The sequence below is a fragment of the Zychaea mexicana genome, assembly GCF_025766255.1.
Source record: "Zychaea mexicana strain RSA 1403 chromosome Unknown BDB00scaffold_162, whole genome shotgun sequence".
In the NCBI taxonomy this organism is placed as follows: domain Eukaryota; kingdom Fungi; phylum Mucoromycota; class Mucoromycetes; order Mucorales; family Lichtheimiaceae; genus Zychaea; species Zychaea mexicana.
In genome coordinates, this window is record NW_026516825.1 from 45,305 (window position 1) to 58,864 (window position 13,560).

Sequence of the window (13,560 nt, forward strand, 5' to 3'; positions counted from 1 at the left end):
TTTGCGCACCTTGTCTAGTCAATGCCAACAATAGCTCACCGTTCCAACATACCTGCGTTCGCTGTGCAGAAGCCATCTTTTCCCCGAACATTTCCCCGAACAGGCCTTTCAGTAGATGTTTCAAGCTTCATTGTTTAACTATCTGAGCGAAAAAGCAACGGGTTGAAGGCTTTAAGTACAGAATTGCGCTGATACCGTGACCGGCGTGTTTATAGTCATTTGCGTCACCTGGTCTTCAGCAATGTTCTTGATTTCAAACCTGTTTTTTCTTGGTTTTAAGCGAAGTACAACGCTGGTTCCAAAAAAAGGAGAGGTTGTTCTCCTTTCTTGAGAACTGGTTCCACAATCAGGAGGGCATTTCATGCCATAACCAGTGAAGACGTATGTTATCTATGATGCATTGACAAAAACTGCCAATGATACAAAAATGCTTAAGCGAGGAAAACCAAGCATCTTCTTTCTGTTTACTTTGCGTAGAAAATTATGTGATATGAAAATCGGAAGGCAGCGTAAAATATGTCACTTCGGGGTACGCTAGAGAGTAGCCTGTAAAAAATATTGGCAAAATAATTATCAGATTTTACATAGTCAAATGAGCATAAGTCCAAGCACAGACATATAACTACAGTTTTTTGACGAACAAGATTATATTGTTAAATTGATTTGACAAGTAGTATGGCTTGATAGTCTCACGACATACTGCTTTGTTACAGTACAGAGTGTAGCTAAAGTGGAGAAAGAAGCTCGTTGTTAGGTAAATTGGGGCACTCAACCTACCTGGAAGGTAGTAAGATGTCATAGATACATTTGCATGGGTGTATGTTTTCATTCATTCAGGACAGTATATGCTAGCTGTAGAGTGACGGTAATTAAGCGTAATAGTTTACACGTGCATAGCTGATAGCTTCAAGCGGAAAATTCTATTCATCATCAATAACCAAGAAAATGACTGTATCAAAATTTTGTATCATCGGAGGCAAAAGATAATATAAACTATATCACAATTTGACTTTTCCAGTAGAAACTTTAGCGTAATCTTCAGCAGTAAAAGGAACATAGGTATTCCCCTTCAACCAGTAGATGGGCTGCTGATCATCGGGTACTTTGTCAATGCCTTGATCACGGAAGAGCACCTTTTGCTGTTTGAAAGTACCGGTAATGTTCATCGAAGGTACAAAGCGGATAAACAATGGCACAGCGTACTTTGGCAAGTGCTTTGACAGATACTGATAAAAGTCAGCGAAGTCTAAAGTTGTGTTGGGACGCAAAATCAGAGCCACCATGCCAGCACGTCCAACATGACTAGGTACTTTGACGCCAAAAACGTTTGTCTCTGCAACTGCTGGGTACTTGCCAATAACTTGTGATACTTCTGTCGTCGCTACATTCTCGGAATGCCATCTGAACGTATCTCCAAGTCGGTCCAAGAAGTAATACATTCCCTCGCTGTTCATCTTTAGGAGATCACCAGTACGGAAATAACTAGCATTTACATATATATTCGTTAGAATCACTCATAAGCAAGCGTATCTTCACCTCTTTTCTGTCGTTTTTCCTTACATATCCCCCTTTTTCAAAGCATCTACAAGTATTTTCTTGCTCGTAGCCTTACTGTTCTTGTAGTACCCTATAAAAGCATTCCCCCAAGCACATATATTATTAGTACCTCCGAATAATTTTGTCCTGCAACCGTTCAATTCATAAGATACATCACCATCAAAGCGCGCTCTTCCTCCTTGTCCTTGCATGCCAATTATCATCTCTCCTGGATCATCGTAAGCACATTGGATACAGAAACCATTTTTGTCGCGGATAGGCTCTTCTGAAATTGGATCAATTTTGATAATTTTCACTTCAGAGCGAAGCAACCCACGTAAAAGCGGACCAAAATAGCCAACAGCACCTGCACCGTGATCGTTCACATTCAAGTTAAATAAACCACCAGGGCCTTCAGTGGCTCCGTAAAACTCGCAAATCTTCTGAACATTGAATCTAGTTTGTTTTTTCTTTTAGTTTGAGTTGTTGCTGACGGGATAGAGTTTCGTCTTCTTTCATACCTTTCGCGGAACTGCTTCCAGATCTCTGGTGGCATGCCATTTCCGAAGCAGGTATGCAGTTTGTGGTCGCGCTCGTGAGGATGTGGATCCCTATTCATCAAGTATCGACACAGTTCTCCAATGTACTAAAGAATTTAAATCGATACAATTAGCCCATGTCGGTAGCAGTGGTGCCTTTTTGAGACATACAAAAAAAATTGTAACGTTGTTGTTATAGACGTCATCCCAAAACTTGGTTACGGAGAACTTTCGAGCAACAACAAGCGTGGCGCCTATATTTAACGTAATATGCGTAGCCATATACACTTTTTTCCCCATATTAGTCTAAGTGACTTTTACTCGTTTACATATATACAAGTTGTACTTACATGCTGAGCTATGGTAAAGCGGGAGACAGCAATAAGATACGTCGTCTTTTGTAATACCGGAGAGAACGGTGCTACCAAAGATGACACCATTCAATCGCGCATGCTGCACCACTGCTGCCTGTTAATTTACAGTATTATATAAATATGTAAACAATAGTTGGGTCGTGAATTTTTGACTATAAGTACCTTGGGTAAGCCGGTAGTACCACTGGATATAGTTGGTTATGGTAAGTATTCATATGATTCAACGCATGTAACAAAGCAAAGAGCAGGTTGTGGTACAACGTACCTAGTGTATATCAGCCATGCAGCGTCAGACACACCGACACCCTTAATTAGGGCTTCATCTGTATCGATATCTGGGTAAGGTGCAAGTGCCTCGGGGGTCAATGCTGGACCAAGAGAGGAAGTGGTGCTGCTATCGAACTCAGTTGCTTCACCGTAGGCATAAAGTGAGACACCTGCAGCACGTGCTGCTTCCGCGATTGTGGCCACCTGAGATTCGTACATGGGATCAAATAAAAAGATTCGGGTATCAGCGATAGTCAAGCAATGCAGCAACGGATCCTCTTGCAGGTTTGTGTTGATAAGTGATGGAATAGCACCAATCTTCATTATAGCCCACAAGGCAATATAGAATGTTGGATGGTTTTGCTCCATCATACAAATAATATCTAAGATTATACATAAAATCATAAGTATGAGGAAAAGAGCTCGTTGACGAGAAGATGAGAGTACCTTTAGGCTTGACGTTCTGTGACAAAAGCCAGTGCGCCTATTCGGATCAATGATGTCTCTAATGAGTATTTCGAGTTATAGCTACAATTTATTTGTCAACATACCAGGCGATTAGAGGCTAAAACAGCATTGAAGTACGGTTAGTAATGACGCTTAAAAAGCTCATAGTAGACGCGGAAGTAAATGAACAACTTACAAAGTTCCAACTGTCGGTAAGTGTAAGCACGACCTTCAAAGATTAAAAACACGCGATTTGGCATTGATTTGGCTTTATCTCTAAAGTGGTAGTATAAATGGATTTTATCTTGGCGCTCCACTCTTAAATGACTGGTAAAACATCAATGTCCAATGTGTCAGTACAATTTGTGTGGGATAGCATGGATAGCATGTAAAGCGTACTTAATAATGGCGGTTCCCACTGCACGAAAATGGGTCAAGTCATTTCGAATAGCATATTTTGCATCAAGATACATTCCGCCAAGGACGGCAGCCGCAGCAGATGCTGTGATGCGAATAAGTTAACGAATCAGTACTCATTTAATTAAGTTCTATTCTATGTTGCATATTATATAATGATACAATACCGAGTGCCATATTAAAGATGAAAGCAAAATGGGTTGGGGAAGAGCAGGAGTAAAGCGTTTGAAAAATTGTGGGGTTCATATATGAAATTGGGCAGCGGTGCCGACGATTTCTCCGTATGAAAAAGCTCACACGGGAGCACATCATTACTTTTTGTCTTAGACTCCTATTTCTCACGTAGGCTAAGCATTATAGCCCAATAAAGCAAACGCACAGATGTACTTTAATTATTCATCAGCAACTACATAACGAATAATCGCCGTAGAACGCGATAAATTGAAAATAACAATGTCCATTTGACTCAGCGAGAAGTGCGACAATGGAGGATTCGTTCACTATCCGCGGTTTCAAAGATAGAGTCAATGGGAAAGGGTTACACACATCTAGTTTCATACTTTGTCGCTTAGTTGTTCCAATGATCAATTCTTTGGGGCCTGGGGATAATTCCCCATTCTAGTAATATCCACTGATCGCACCGTTAGTTGAAAATGTCGACCATAGGATTCGGGATGCTACACTTTGTCCGTTTCAAACATGTGCACTTATATTTGTCGGTGTCGATCTTTCGTAATATTGGAAGATCAAATGCTGCGATTTGATTTTGGGTATTACGTTAGAGATGCATGCGCGGTTCTTTTTTACTTGGCTTAAGCTCGTTGGAACCTGTCAAGTGATTCATTGCATGGCGAATGGACCCTTACAAGGCGAAATAGTATCACAATTTTTAGTCGTCCACAATATGTACGCCTTCGCTCCCATGTGTAGGGAATGGTTCTTAAAGGACAATAACAAAGGTAACGAAAGTCATAGTATAATCGCTATTGTTCTTAAAATCTTAAAGATCGCCGCTCTAGAAAACAAAGGAAGAGTGGTTTATTGATGGTCCTGTATATACCTACGCGTCCCTTTTCTTTTACTAAACGGCCATTATGTTAAACCCAGGCCATACGTTACTGCTCGGTCGGCTAAAACACAATAGTCAACAGCAATACCACTATAGTAGTCTGTAATAAGGACTCACTCTCGAAGTTACATATCTGTATCTCATCAGAAAAGAAGTACCTTACCGCCCTCGCATTGCGAATATGAATGCCGGATCGGTAGATACGTAACGCCACTGTAAAGAAGCAGAGCGCGCGAATTAAACAAATGCAAAAACGTCTTTATTTTACTAGAGATGACGCACGACTGCTAGTATTAGTGTCCCGTAAAGAAAGTCTTTCTTCCATGAACATTTATGGCAAAAGTAAATCGATTGCAAGTACCCCTTACCAGTCTAAAACATATGGAGCAACTGTACCTGAAACAGATTGTGTAACCTTGTATAGAACGCGTTGCCATAGCAACGAGCAATCTAAACGTCGCAGTCGCAAATAAGGCTACGGAACCCGTCTATGCTAGGTTTAAGTTCTTCGCTTCTACCACGACAAGTACAAGCCAGAGAAAAATTAAAGGTTTGATGTTAAAGATACATAAGTGCTTTGTAACGTTTCTTTTGATGCGTATATGCACCAACTTATCTTGCAGGTCACAGTGAATCTGATCCCTTTCTTTGGTTCCCAAGAGTATGATCATTGTTGCGATTTTTATTTTTTGGTATGCTGCGCCTCATTTGACTGCGCCTCATTTGACAACATATATAATGGATATGTGATCTGGCAGCACTGCTTTCTTCCACTTTCAACTTTATAAACGAGAACTTAAAGACGAATGCCATTTCTCAAGACGCCTGAAGAAATCACAAGCACATCCACTACGGATCGCATGTCGCAAGATCGTCAACACGAAAATGGTCAACTCAACATTCACACCTTACCCGCTCGCGAAGAAGAGTTTGTAAAAGACGAGTACGAAGACGAAGACGAAGACGACTTTGAGAACGAATGTGGACCTTTGCGCAAGCGTGTCGATTTTCTCGCGCGACTCCCCTACGAGGTTGTCGATATGATCATCAGCGAACTATCTATAAACGAGCTTTTAGTTTGTTTGGATGTCAGTCCAAAGTGGCAAGAACTGTTGGTGGAAAAAAGACAGCATATTTGGCGTGAGGTTACTTTGGACCATGAAAATTACCAGAGTGTCTCACAACTGAATCTTATTGGCAAGCATATACGAAAATACTGTCTTTATTTCGCTTGCCAGGAAATACTGGATGGAACTGTCGACCAAATTCTCTCTGGGTCTATGAATAAGCTGGAATCATTAGGTAAATAATGCTTAATTGGATCATTTTAATAGGAATAAAAAGTACTCACACTTGGGTCATGTAAGCTTGGGATTGCTCCGATTTCAGCGGCCGGGATGTCATAAAGTGCGTAACGCTTCTGCAGGGTTCCTTGACAAACCTAGAACTGGTTACTACTCAGGATACGCGCTATCTATTACCGTTCGATTGTCCAAGCTTGCCATCTATCCTAAACGCATGCCCAACTTTAGAAAGGATTAAAGTCTCACTTCATTCGAGCGAAATTCAAAGTAACCATCTTAAAATACCACGAGGCTCGAAGCTTAAATATCTGCATTGGAACTCTGGAGAAAGCATGACGTTACAAGAAGCAGAAGACATACTTGACGCTTGTCCATCCCTGGTATATCTCAATATCGGCTGTTTGGATGGTCCTGTTCCCCTTTCCGCCTTCCGAACAAAATGTCCAACAAGCTTAAGCTATTTACACGTGGATACCGGCAAATCCAGTAGCTATGGTTGGTCCTGCGGTACCGACTCTAATTTATCCGTGAATGGATTACAATCGTTAAGCACATGCTGCATCAACAATGAAGACTGGGAAGAACTCCAAACAGTGACTCTAATGGATCAAAGCACCTTACAAGATATGACCGTTTGCCACAATGATTCTTTTGACCTCGGCGGTCTATTGAATATCTTCAAGGGACCACAGGTCTCATTGCGATACACGCATATTTATTGGCGACAACGCGCTGTAATTATTGCTACAACGAAGAACATCTCACCCGGAGAAAATGATGAAACGTCGCCAAGTGGGGTCATAACATCTGCTTTTGAAAGATGCCATAAAGACCGACATATTCCATGGTTCATCAACAGCCTCGAATCTAACGCTCATGCCAGGAAGGTGTCAAAGCTAAGCTTCTACAACTGTGGCACAATCGACTGGCACATACCGCAGCTTTTACAACTGCCATCACTACAAGAGCTCTATTTTGACGGCTATGGGAAGGAGATTGGAGCAGTGGCTGGTATTATCGATAAATTATGTAGCCCTTCGTCAACGCCACGACTTAGACATCTTTACTTGGGCCCGGTACAAGGATTAACTGACAAAGTAGTCCCAAGATTTGCGCATATTCGTGGGCTCAAACACCTCACTTTGTCAGGATGCAGCGAGATTACAGATGAAGGCATTTATAGCCTCGCAAACATTGACTCAGATCTGGAGGAGCTTTCTCTACTGAATTGCTTAAACGTCACTCCACAAGCTATAAAATATATCAACCAGCAGTTAGAGCGACGAAAACAACAGATGTATATGTAATGTATAGCTACATTGATTAGACCAAATAGAAAAACAGAAAATAACTTGAAGTGGATAGTAGCTATGGTACTGGTCGTTAATATTTATATCTAAAAATAAAACTACCATGCATCTTATATGATATATGATATTTCGCTCGTAGCCTAAGCTTTATGGTGGTATGGTAGGATACTTGTGCTACTATATAAGTGGTAACTAGCATTATCTTTGAAGCTTAGCTCTTCGTCAAGGTAAAAGTATCTACGACGTTTCCAAGTGAGCCATCAAGGCGTACTTGGTGGTGTGTGAAAGTAAGCGACGAAGGGGTGATTTTAACTGTGGAATAGCCATAACTGTCATAGCGTACAGCAGACCAATCCGCATACGGACCAGTGGTGTTAAATATAACAGTAGCTTCAGGAGGACCAGCATTGCCGTTAATAACCTCAACATATGAAGCTGCGTTGTGGAACGAGCCATTCCCAGCGATGTTGCCTTTTGCGACTGGCAATGTTCGCTCGTAGTTATGGACATGACCACTGTTGAATAAAATCAGGGATAATATTCGCATATCAGTGAGTAGAAAATTCCTCGTACTCACCAGCTTGAACTTACGTAAGATAAAGATCTACATCGTGTTTCAAAAGCACGGGTTCAAGTCCTCCCCAATGTTCTTGAGTTACGCTGTTCACAGGGCCGTCACGGATACGCGCTGCATTTGATGCACAATCTTCAGAGTTGGGAGCACTGCAGTAGACGGGATGATGGGTGATCAAAATGATCCAAGGGCGCTGCTTTCGGTGCTTGTTGGCCTCAGCAAGATCCTCTTCGAGCCAGTTGATAGAGGTCTGGATCATCTCGTCAGTTCCATCAAAGTAAACTTCAGTAGAGAAAGATACAAGATGAAGCGACTTGTAGTTGAAGCTGTACATGAGTGAGTTGTCAAAGTTCGAATCCTCAAAAGGAACGTTCTTGAACCGGTTCTTGTAGTGCGAGTAGTTGTATGCACCTTCGTGGTTCCCAGGTACGCCCAAATAAGGTACTTGGCTCCACACCTCTTGCATCAAGTTCATGTATTGATCTCCCTTTCTACCATCAAAGTCTTTCATGTCGTATGCCTATATAATTACACAGTGTTCGCAACAAGAATATAGATGAAATCTAGTATTGTACTGGGTAATGCTTACCTGATCTCCCGACAAAGTCATGAAATCATACCTGTGGGTTTTAGACAATTCGATGAGTTGGGGCAAAGCGACAGCGTTATTGAGCCCCTGAGCACGCATTGATATGAGTTCAAACGATACTAGTTAGAATATTAAACGTGCAGATCGTCCCTTTATGTACTTACAATATCTGCTATTGCCAAAAAGCTGAACTCTTTCCCCTTAGACGCAGTGTGAAATTCATAAACCGATGACCACTTCCATGTTGAATCACCATAGGCACCCACTTGGTAGCAGTAGACAGTGGCCGGACGAAGTCTTTTTGTTTTGGCTTGATGTAACGAGATAGTGCGATGTGCTTCTCCCTCATCAACAAACTCCCACATCTCACAAAATATAAACAAAGTTATTTTTGGTCAATCCCCTTGTATAGTTTATATATTACCTCAGTACGGATGGCCTCGGCAGATTTATTATGCTTCTTGGGCCAGTACTTGAACATGCTCTGCTCAGCAGGGGACAAGGTAGCGAACTCGACACGAGCGTACTTGGATTCGTCAGCAAGGGAAAGGTGGATTTGTTGGGGCTCGAATGCGCCGTAGGTGCGGTTCCAGTCAACCTCGGGATAGGTGTTATAGCGATCGGGCTCAGGCCACATGCCTGGTCCACCAGGAAACTGTTGGTCTTCCTGGCGTGGAACCATGATTGTATATGCCGAAACCAGCGTAGTCGTGGTGATAGTTGCAAGCAGCAGCAGCAAAGCGGATAGTTTCAACATGGATACTGCAGCAAAAGGATCATGTATCGATAACCTCTTTTTAGATAGTTTTTATAGGGGAGCGGGGCGTAAACAATCGTGAAAGGGGTTATAAAGGAATCGAGCGCATGTGCATGTTTTTGATGAGCATCTTGTTAGATGGTGATTACTTGCATATCCAATATGGAAAAATGTGACTCATTTTGTACATAGCGTAACCCGTCACCCTTCAGCCATTTACATCTTTACAATAAGACATATGCATCGAGCTCCCAATGATATCCACTTTTTTGTCCATTCACACCACACCCCTCGCTCATATTGAAAGGAAGAACATTGATGCAGTAATTTTTGAAACTATTCACACAATAACTTCTATATTTTAATCAAAGGTCCGGTGAAGGATGCTGGGATTGATCGTGCGATAGATGCGTAACTGTCAATGTGCCGGAACCCGCCAGCGCCATACCAGAATAATACCCAGTTGGTATCCTTGAGTCGCAAGTAGCCGTTTGACCGTTCAAAGTACCTGGAGTGTACGTGGGAGGTACACAGAGCATCATTGAAAATTAGCCGTGATTTTGACGGATGGATAAAGTCTAAAACGCCATTTGCTTACCACTTATTGACTCCATTATCTTGACGACTCCGCCATAAAAGTTCTGGATATGCGTCGCACATGCGCTTCCACAAGATATCCGTTAATCCAATACCTTGGCTCGTTGGTGCAATTGCAAATTTATCAAGATAATAATGCCCTCCTTGCTCTTTTGTCATGATGACTGCTCCCTCGTAATCCCCAGCAATGATGGCACCCGCAAGGACTTGACGCAATCGGTCGTAAAATCCATCCTGATCCAGCTTTTTCTGGAAACTTGACTCCATCAACCGTGTCAGTCGCTCTAAATCCAGGTCATCCACATTGTCGTAATTGTGAATTTTAATACCATGTCGCAACACGGTTGTTCGGAGCTTATTCACACGGCGTGTGTCTTTGTTGGGGAGAGAGGATGAATAGAGCGGCTTGTCGGTGACTAGGTTGGCGATGAGAGCTGAAGGGAGTGACGATGTGGGTACAATGACAGCTGATGACGACGTAGGCAGATCGGAGAGACAGGTGCGGATCATATCGAGGTTGCTAACTGCTGTTGGGTATCGTGCCTGCCATTCCACGTTCTGATCAAATGCACTGACGATAGAATCGTACTCTTCTTGGACATTGATTAGACTATGTGCTGTACCCGGCCGTTCGTGGTTGACAATACCACCATCATTATTGATAATGACGATCTTGGCAGGTACCGGACTGTTGTTGCTTTGTCTACGAACCATTTTTTGCGTCAATGCAATTATAACTTGGTTCCCGGTGATTGGCTGCTGCCGGCCAGCTTCGCTTGTCATGACGGGTATGACTACCGGGATTTGTCGATTGTCCAGGGAAGATTGGATGAAATCAAGCTGTGCTTCAATTCCGTGTGTTCCTTGCTCTAATACACCACCGTGGATAAGTCGAGCGCGTCCACCAGCCTTCTCAATGCTTTCAACGAGTGCCATTGTCTCTCGCACCATCGTTTTGCTCAGATCTGCAGGTGTTTCAGTTTCCACAAACCATTGTGCATTATCGGACACCACGATCGATGTTAGACCGAGCTTCTGCAGTTTGACAAGTGTCGATCCAACGGAATCCCACCCCTGCTTTTCAAACGGACCCTCCACTTTGGTCACGGCAAGTTGATGTGCTGAAGGTGCTAGTAGCGCGTCGACGTACTTTTGGGGCGATAGTATGTTGGATGGTATTCGTGCCGCGTTTCCACTGCCAGATAAAAGATGTGATGCTGTGAGTTCGGGCTGGGGTACGTATCGCTTTAAAAAATGCTGCAGTTCTCGTTTGCTCGGCGCTGTGTTCATTAAGTTTACTAAAAGCTCCTACATGTATGCAACGCGCATATATCAATTGTTTTATATCCCTTTTCTCTCTCCTTCCAAATTGCATGATAAAGTGGAGAGCATCAAATACTTACTCGCACATCCTCTTGTTTTCCTTCGTCTACCTTCTGACGTGATTTCGTGATTTACTTTCGGGTGAGAACTAGATCGTCTTGTCATATAAACGTAAACTAAAAACAAGACCTACTCCAACTTGCTGCACCTGTGATTTCTCTCGCAATGCCGACAACCGCCGAGCATGGCATCGGCGAGAAGCAGCATGTGTTAATGGCTTCACGAAATGTCGTAGCATTAAATTCCAAAGAGGAAAGAGAAAAAGACAATAACAAAATCTCGATTCATGGCATTTCTTCCCTCCACAAAGCTCACTGTGAGTCACGTCGGTGAGCGGATTTCCCGACCGAGCAAATTGGATGTTTGTTCGCTAATCCATTTAATCGTTTCTATTTAAGGCAACATCAGGATAGAAACCTGCAATGAACAAGTAGCACATGAGATTGGGGGCCGGGTTACATGATCAATACTATGCCAAAATCTTCAGCTTACTCAAATTATCCCCATAATTTAGCCTTTGATAATTCTTGATCCCTTTTAACGGGTTTGAATCGAGTCTACAGTATTAGCTAAGAGTGCGCATGAAGAAGGTTGATCTTTCAAAAAGCGAATTTTTGCACCTACTAGGGCGTATTACGTAGCCCTAGTCCTTGCTAACAAAAAAAAGCTGCTGCCATGTATTCTGGATACCTCATAAACCACCAGAAGCTAGATGTTACACCGGCGATACAATGGTTTCACATGGGGATTGACATCTGGGTGGCTGGCATTGTATTGGAACCTCTACAGCAAAATTGTAAAGTACAGTATGTACATGCACGCGATGCTATATACACCGTGCGTTCTCCTTTTTTTTTCTATGAAAAGTTCAGTAAGCATGTCAAAACTGACAGTAACTTAGTGTTGTATGAGGTTATTACTGTGGGTACTACATGTTTTCTAGGTGTCAAATTCGTTCTAAGATAGGACAGGATTTGGCATACACTAAGAATATATTTGTGCTACATAGGCGTCCCTATGTAGCTATTATATCAAATGACGTACGATTTTCGCTTTCTGGGCCGATGACAAGTTGACGCGAGCACGCAATAATGACACAGTCTACATTTTTCACCTTTTAATCAAGATCTGCTACTGCATACATGAAATCGAATACGGCACGACTACGTGACCGGAAACATTTGATGGTTGTAGAGGTAGACGAGCATTATCAGTTACCATAGTGCTGCTGTAAGGATTGTGATAAACCGTAGTGTATGATCCATGTAAGAGCAACAGTTCTTACCGACCGAATCCATTTCTACTTTAACTGCCTTTCATAAGATGTGACCTTTTGATTAGACAGTAGAACAAGAGCAGCATAGTTATAAGACGGTTTGGAGCGTGCACTAATCTCGCTGACAGTCAATCTTCCATTTACTAAGTGCAGCTGATCATGCTATATTCTGGTGCATAATGCCCAGCCCAAACCCACACACACAGAGATTTCTGGCTGTTAGGATGAGTGTGAGTCTAGCCTTTTCGGGACAAGATGTACCCTACTCGATATGGATTTCCTTCACTAGGGTTTCTCCATTTGTCAAGAGGGACTAACGGATTTGCTCAGATAATACTCTACTTCCCTTTACTACTATGCGCACGTACATTGCTGATAAACACTTAACATCTACATCCTTTACTATAACTCAACATCGTCTGTACCTTCCACTGACTACTTCTACTACTTAAGGTGCTGATGTCCTGTAGTGCAGAATCATGTGGTTTTCTCGAAGTCATGCTGTTGATGATGGCTTGAATACACACACCTTGCTTTTTGGAAGTAAGCAGCAAGCTCCTATACCACTGTAGTAAATGGATAAAAGCGGTGTTTGCTCTTTTCTCTAATATAATGTAGTACGATGACACTAGCAACACCACCAGGTACATTAAATGGATGAAAATTATTATGATTATTAAATAGAAAATGAGCTTATTGCAGTCAGCGCCCTGGATTTACGGCATATAATTAGCATACTGTAGTGGTGGATTACAAGGACTCGAAGCACTTTGTCGAGCCTTGCTTGAAGTACGCTTCGGTTCGGTAGCTTATATATTACGATGTCAGAAGGAAACCTCTAGGCATGTTAGAAGTAAACGCAAAAGGAATCATACACCTTATTGTAACGCAAGAGAGCAAAAATTGAGCATGACGCCAACTTGAGAATCACCCACTGTTGCACTGCAACCCGAGCTGTGCGCACACTCATAAACATAAACACACGAACCCAACAGCAGCAACAGCGTACACATAGTATACTCTCCTCTGCTCCTCGTCTTCAAACGATTCAAGTTTGTTTCTCTTTTCTGCCTTACTTATAGCTATGTCCTTTTGAATGAATTGTCTTAATTCTGTTTGCG

General features: G+C 42.4%; 4 protein-coding genes across 4 annotated transcripts; 1 reads left to right on the forward strand and 3 right to left on the reverse strand.

Annotated features, from left to right (window-relative positions):
- Window positions 1-998: 998 nt before the first annotated feature.
- On the reverse strand, window positions 999-3,757 carry BDB00DRAFT_933901 (uncharacterized protein; the record flags this gene model as incomplete). Its single annotated transcript, XM_053129134.1, has 13 exons — window positions 999-1,482; window positions 1,561-1,627; window positions 1,715-1,992; window positions 2,058-2,182; window positions 2,262-2,329; window positions 2,426-2,543; window positions 2,612-2,633; window positions 2,715-3,099; window positions 3,164-3,200; window positions 3,268-3,281; window positions 3,360-3,490; window positions 3,563-3,665; window positions 3,748-3,757. 13 exons carry the CDS (start codon window positions 3,755-3,757, stop codon window positions 999-1,001), a joined length of 1,842 nt encoding a protein of 613 aa, XP_052973155.1.
- A 1,698-nt stretch (window positions 3,758-5,455) lies between these two features.
- Window positions 5,456-7,260, forward strand: BDB00DRAFT_879150 (uncharacterized protein; the record flags this gene model as incomplete). The annotated part of the gene is made up of 2 exons (XM_053127835.1): window positions 5,456-5,951; window positions 6,017-7,260. 2 exons carry the CDS (start codon window positions 5,456-5,458, stop codon window positions 7,258-7,260), a joined length of 1,740 nt encoding a protein of 579 aa, XP_052973156.1.
- A 108-nt stretch (window positions 7,261-7,368) lies between these two features.
- BDB00DRAFT_857649 (Metallo-dependent phosphatase-like protein) lies at window positions 7,369-9,289 on the reverse strand. The gene is made up of 4 exons (XM_053125834.1): window positions 8,591-9,289; window positions 8,427-8,513; window positions 7,855-8,357; window positions 7,369-7,778 (listed from the first exon to the last, which is right to left on the reverse strand). The coding sequence occupies exons 1-4, from the start codon at window positions 8,789-8,791 to the stop codon at window positions 7,475-7,477; spliced, it is 1,095 nt and encodes a 364-aa protein (XP_052973157.1). The 5' UTR covers window positions 8,792-9,289; the 3' UTR covers window positions 7,369-7,474.
- A 35-nt stretch (window positions 9,290-9,324) lies between these two features.
- BDB00DRAFT_857650 (uncharacterized protein) lies at window positions 9,325-11,315 on the reverse strand. Its single transcript, XM_053125835.1, has 3 exons — window positions 11,184-11,315; window positions 9,782-11,088; window positions 9,325-9,691 (listed from the first exon to the last, which is right to left on the reverse strand). Exons 2-3 carry the CDS (start codon window positions 11,068-11,070, stop codon window positions 9,538-9,540), a joined length of 1,443 nt encoding a protein of 480 aa, XP_052973158.1. The 5' UTR covers window positions 11,071-11,088; window positions 11,184-11,315; the 3' UTR covers window positions 9,325-9,537.
- Between the last annotated feature and the right edge of the window lie 2,245 nt (window positions 11,316-13,560).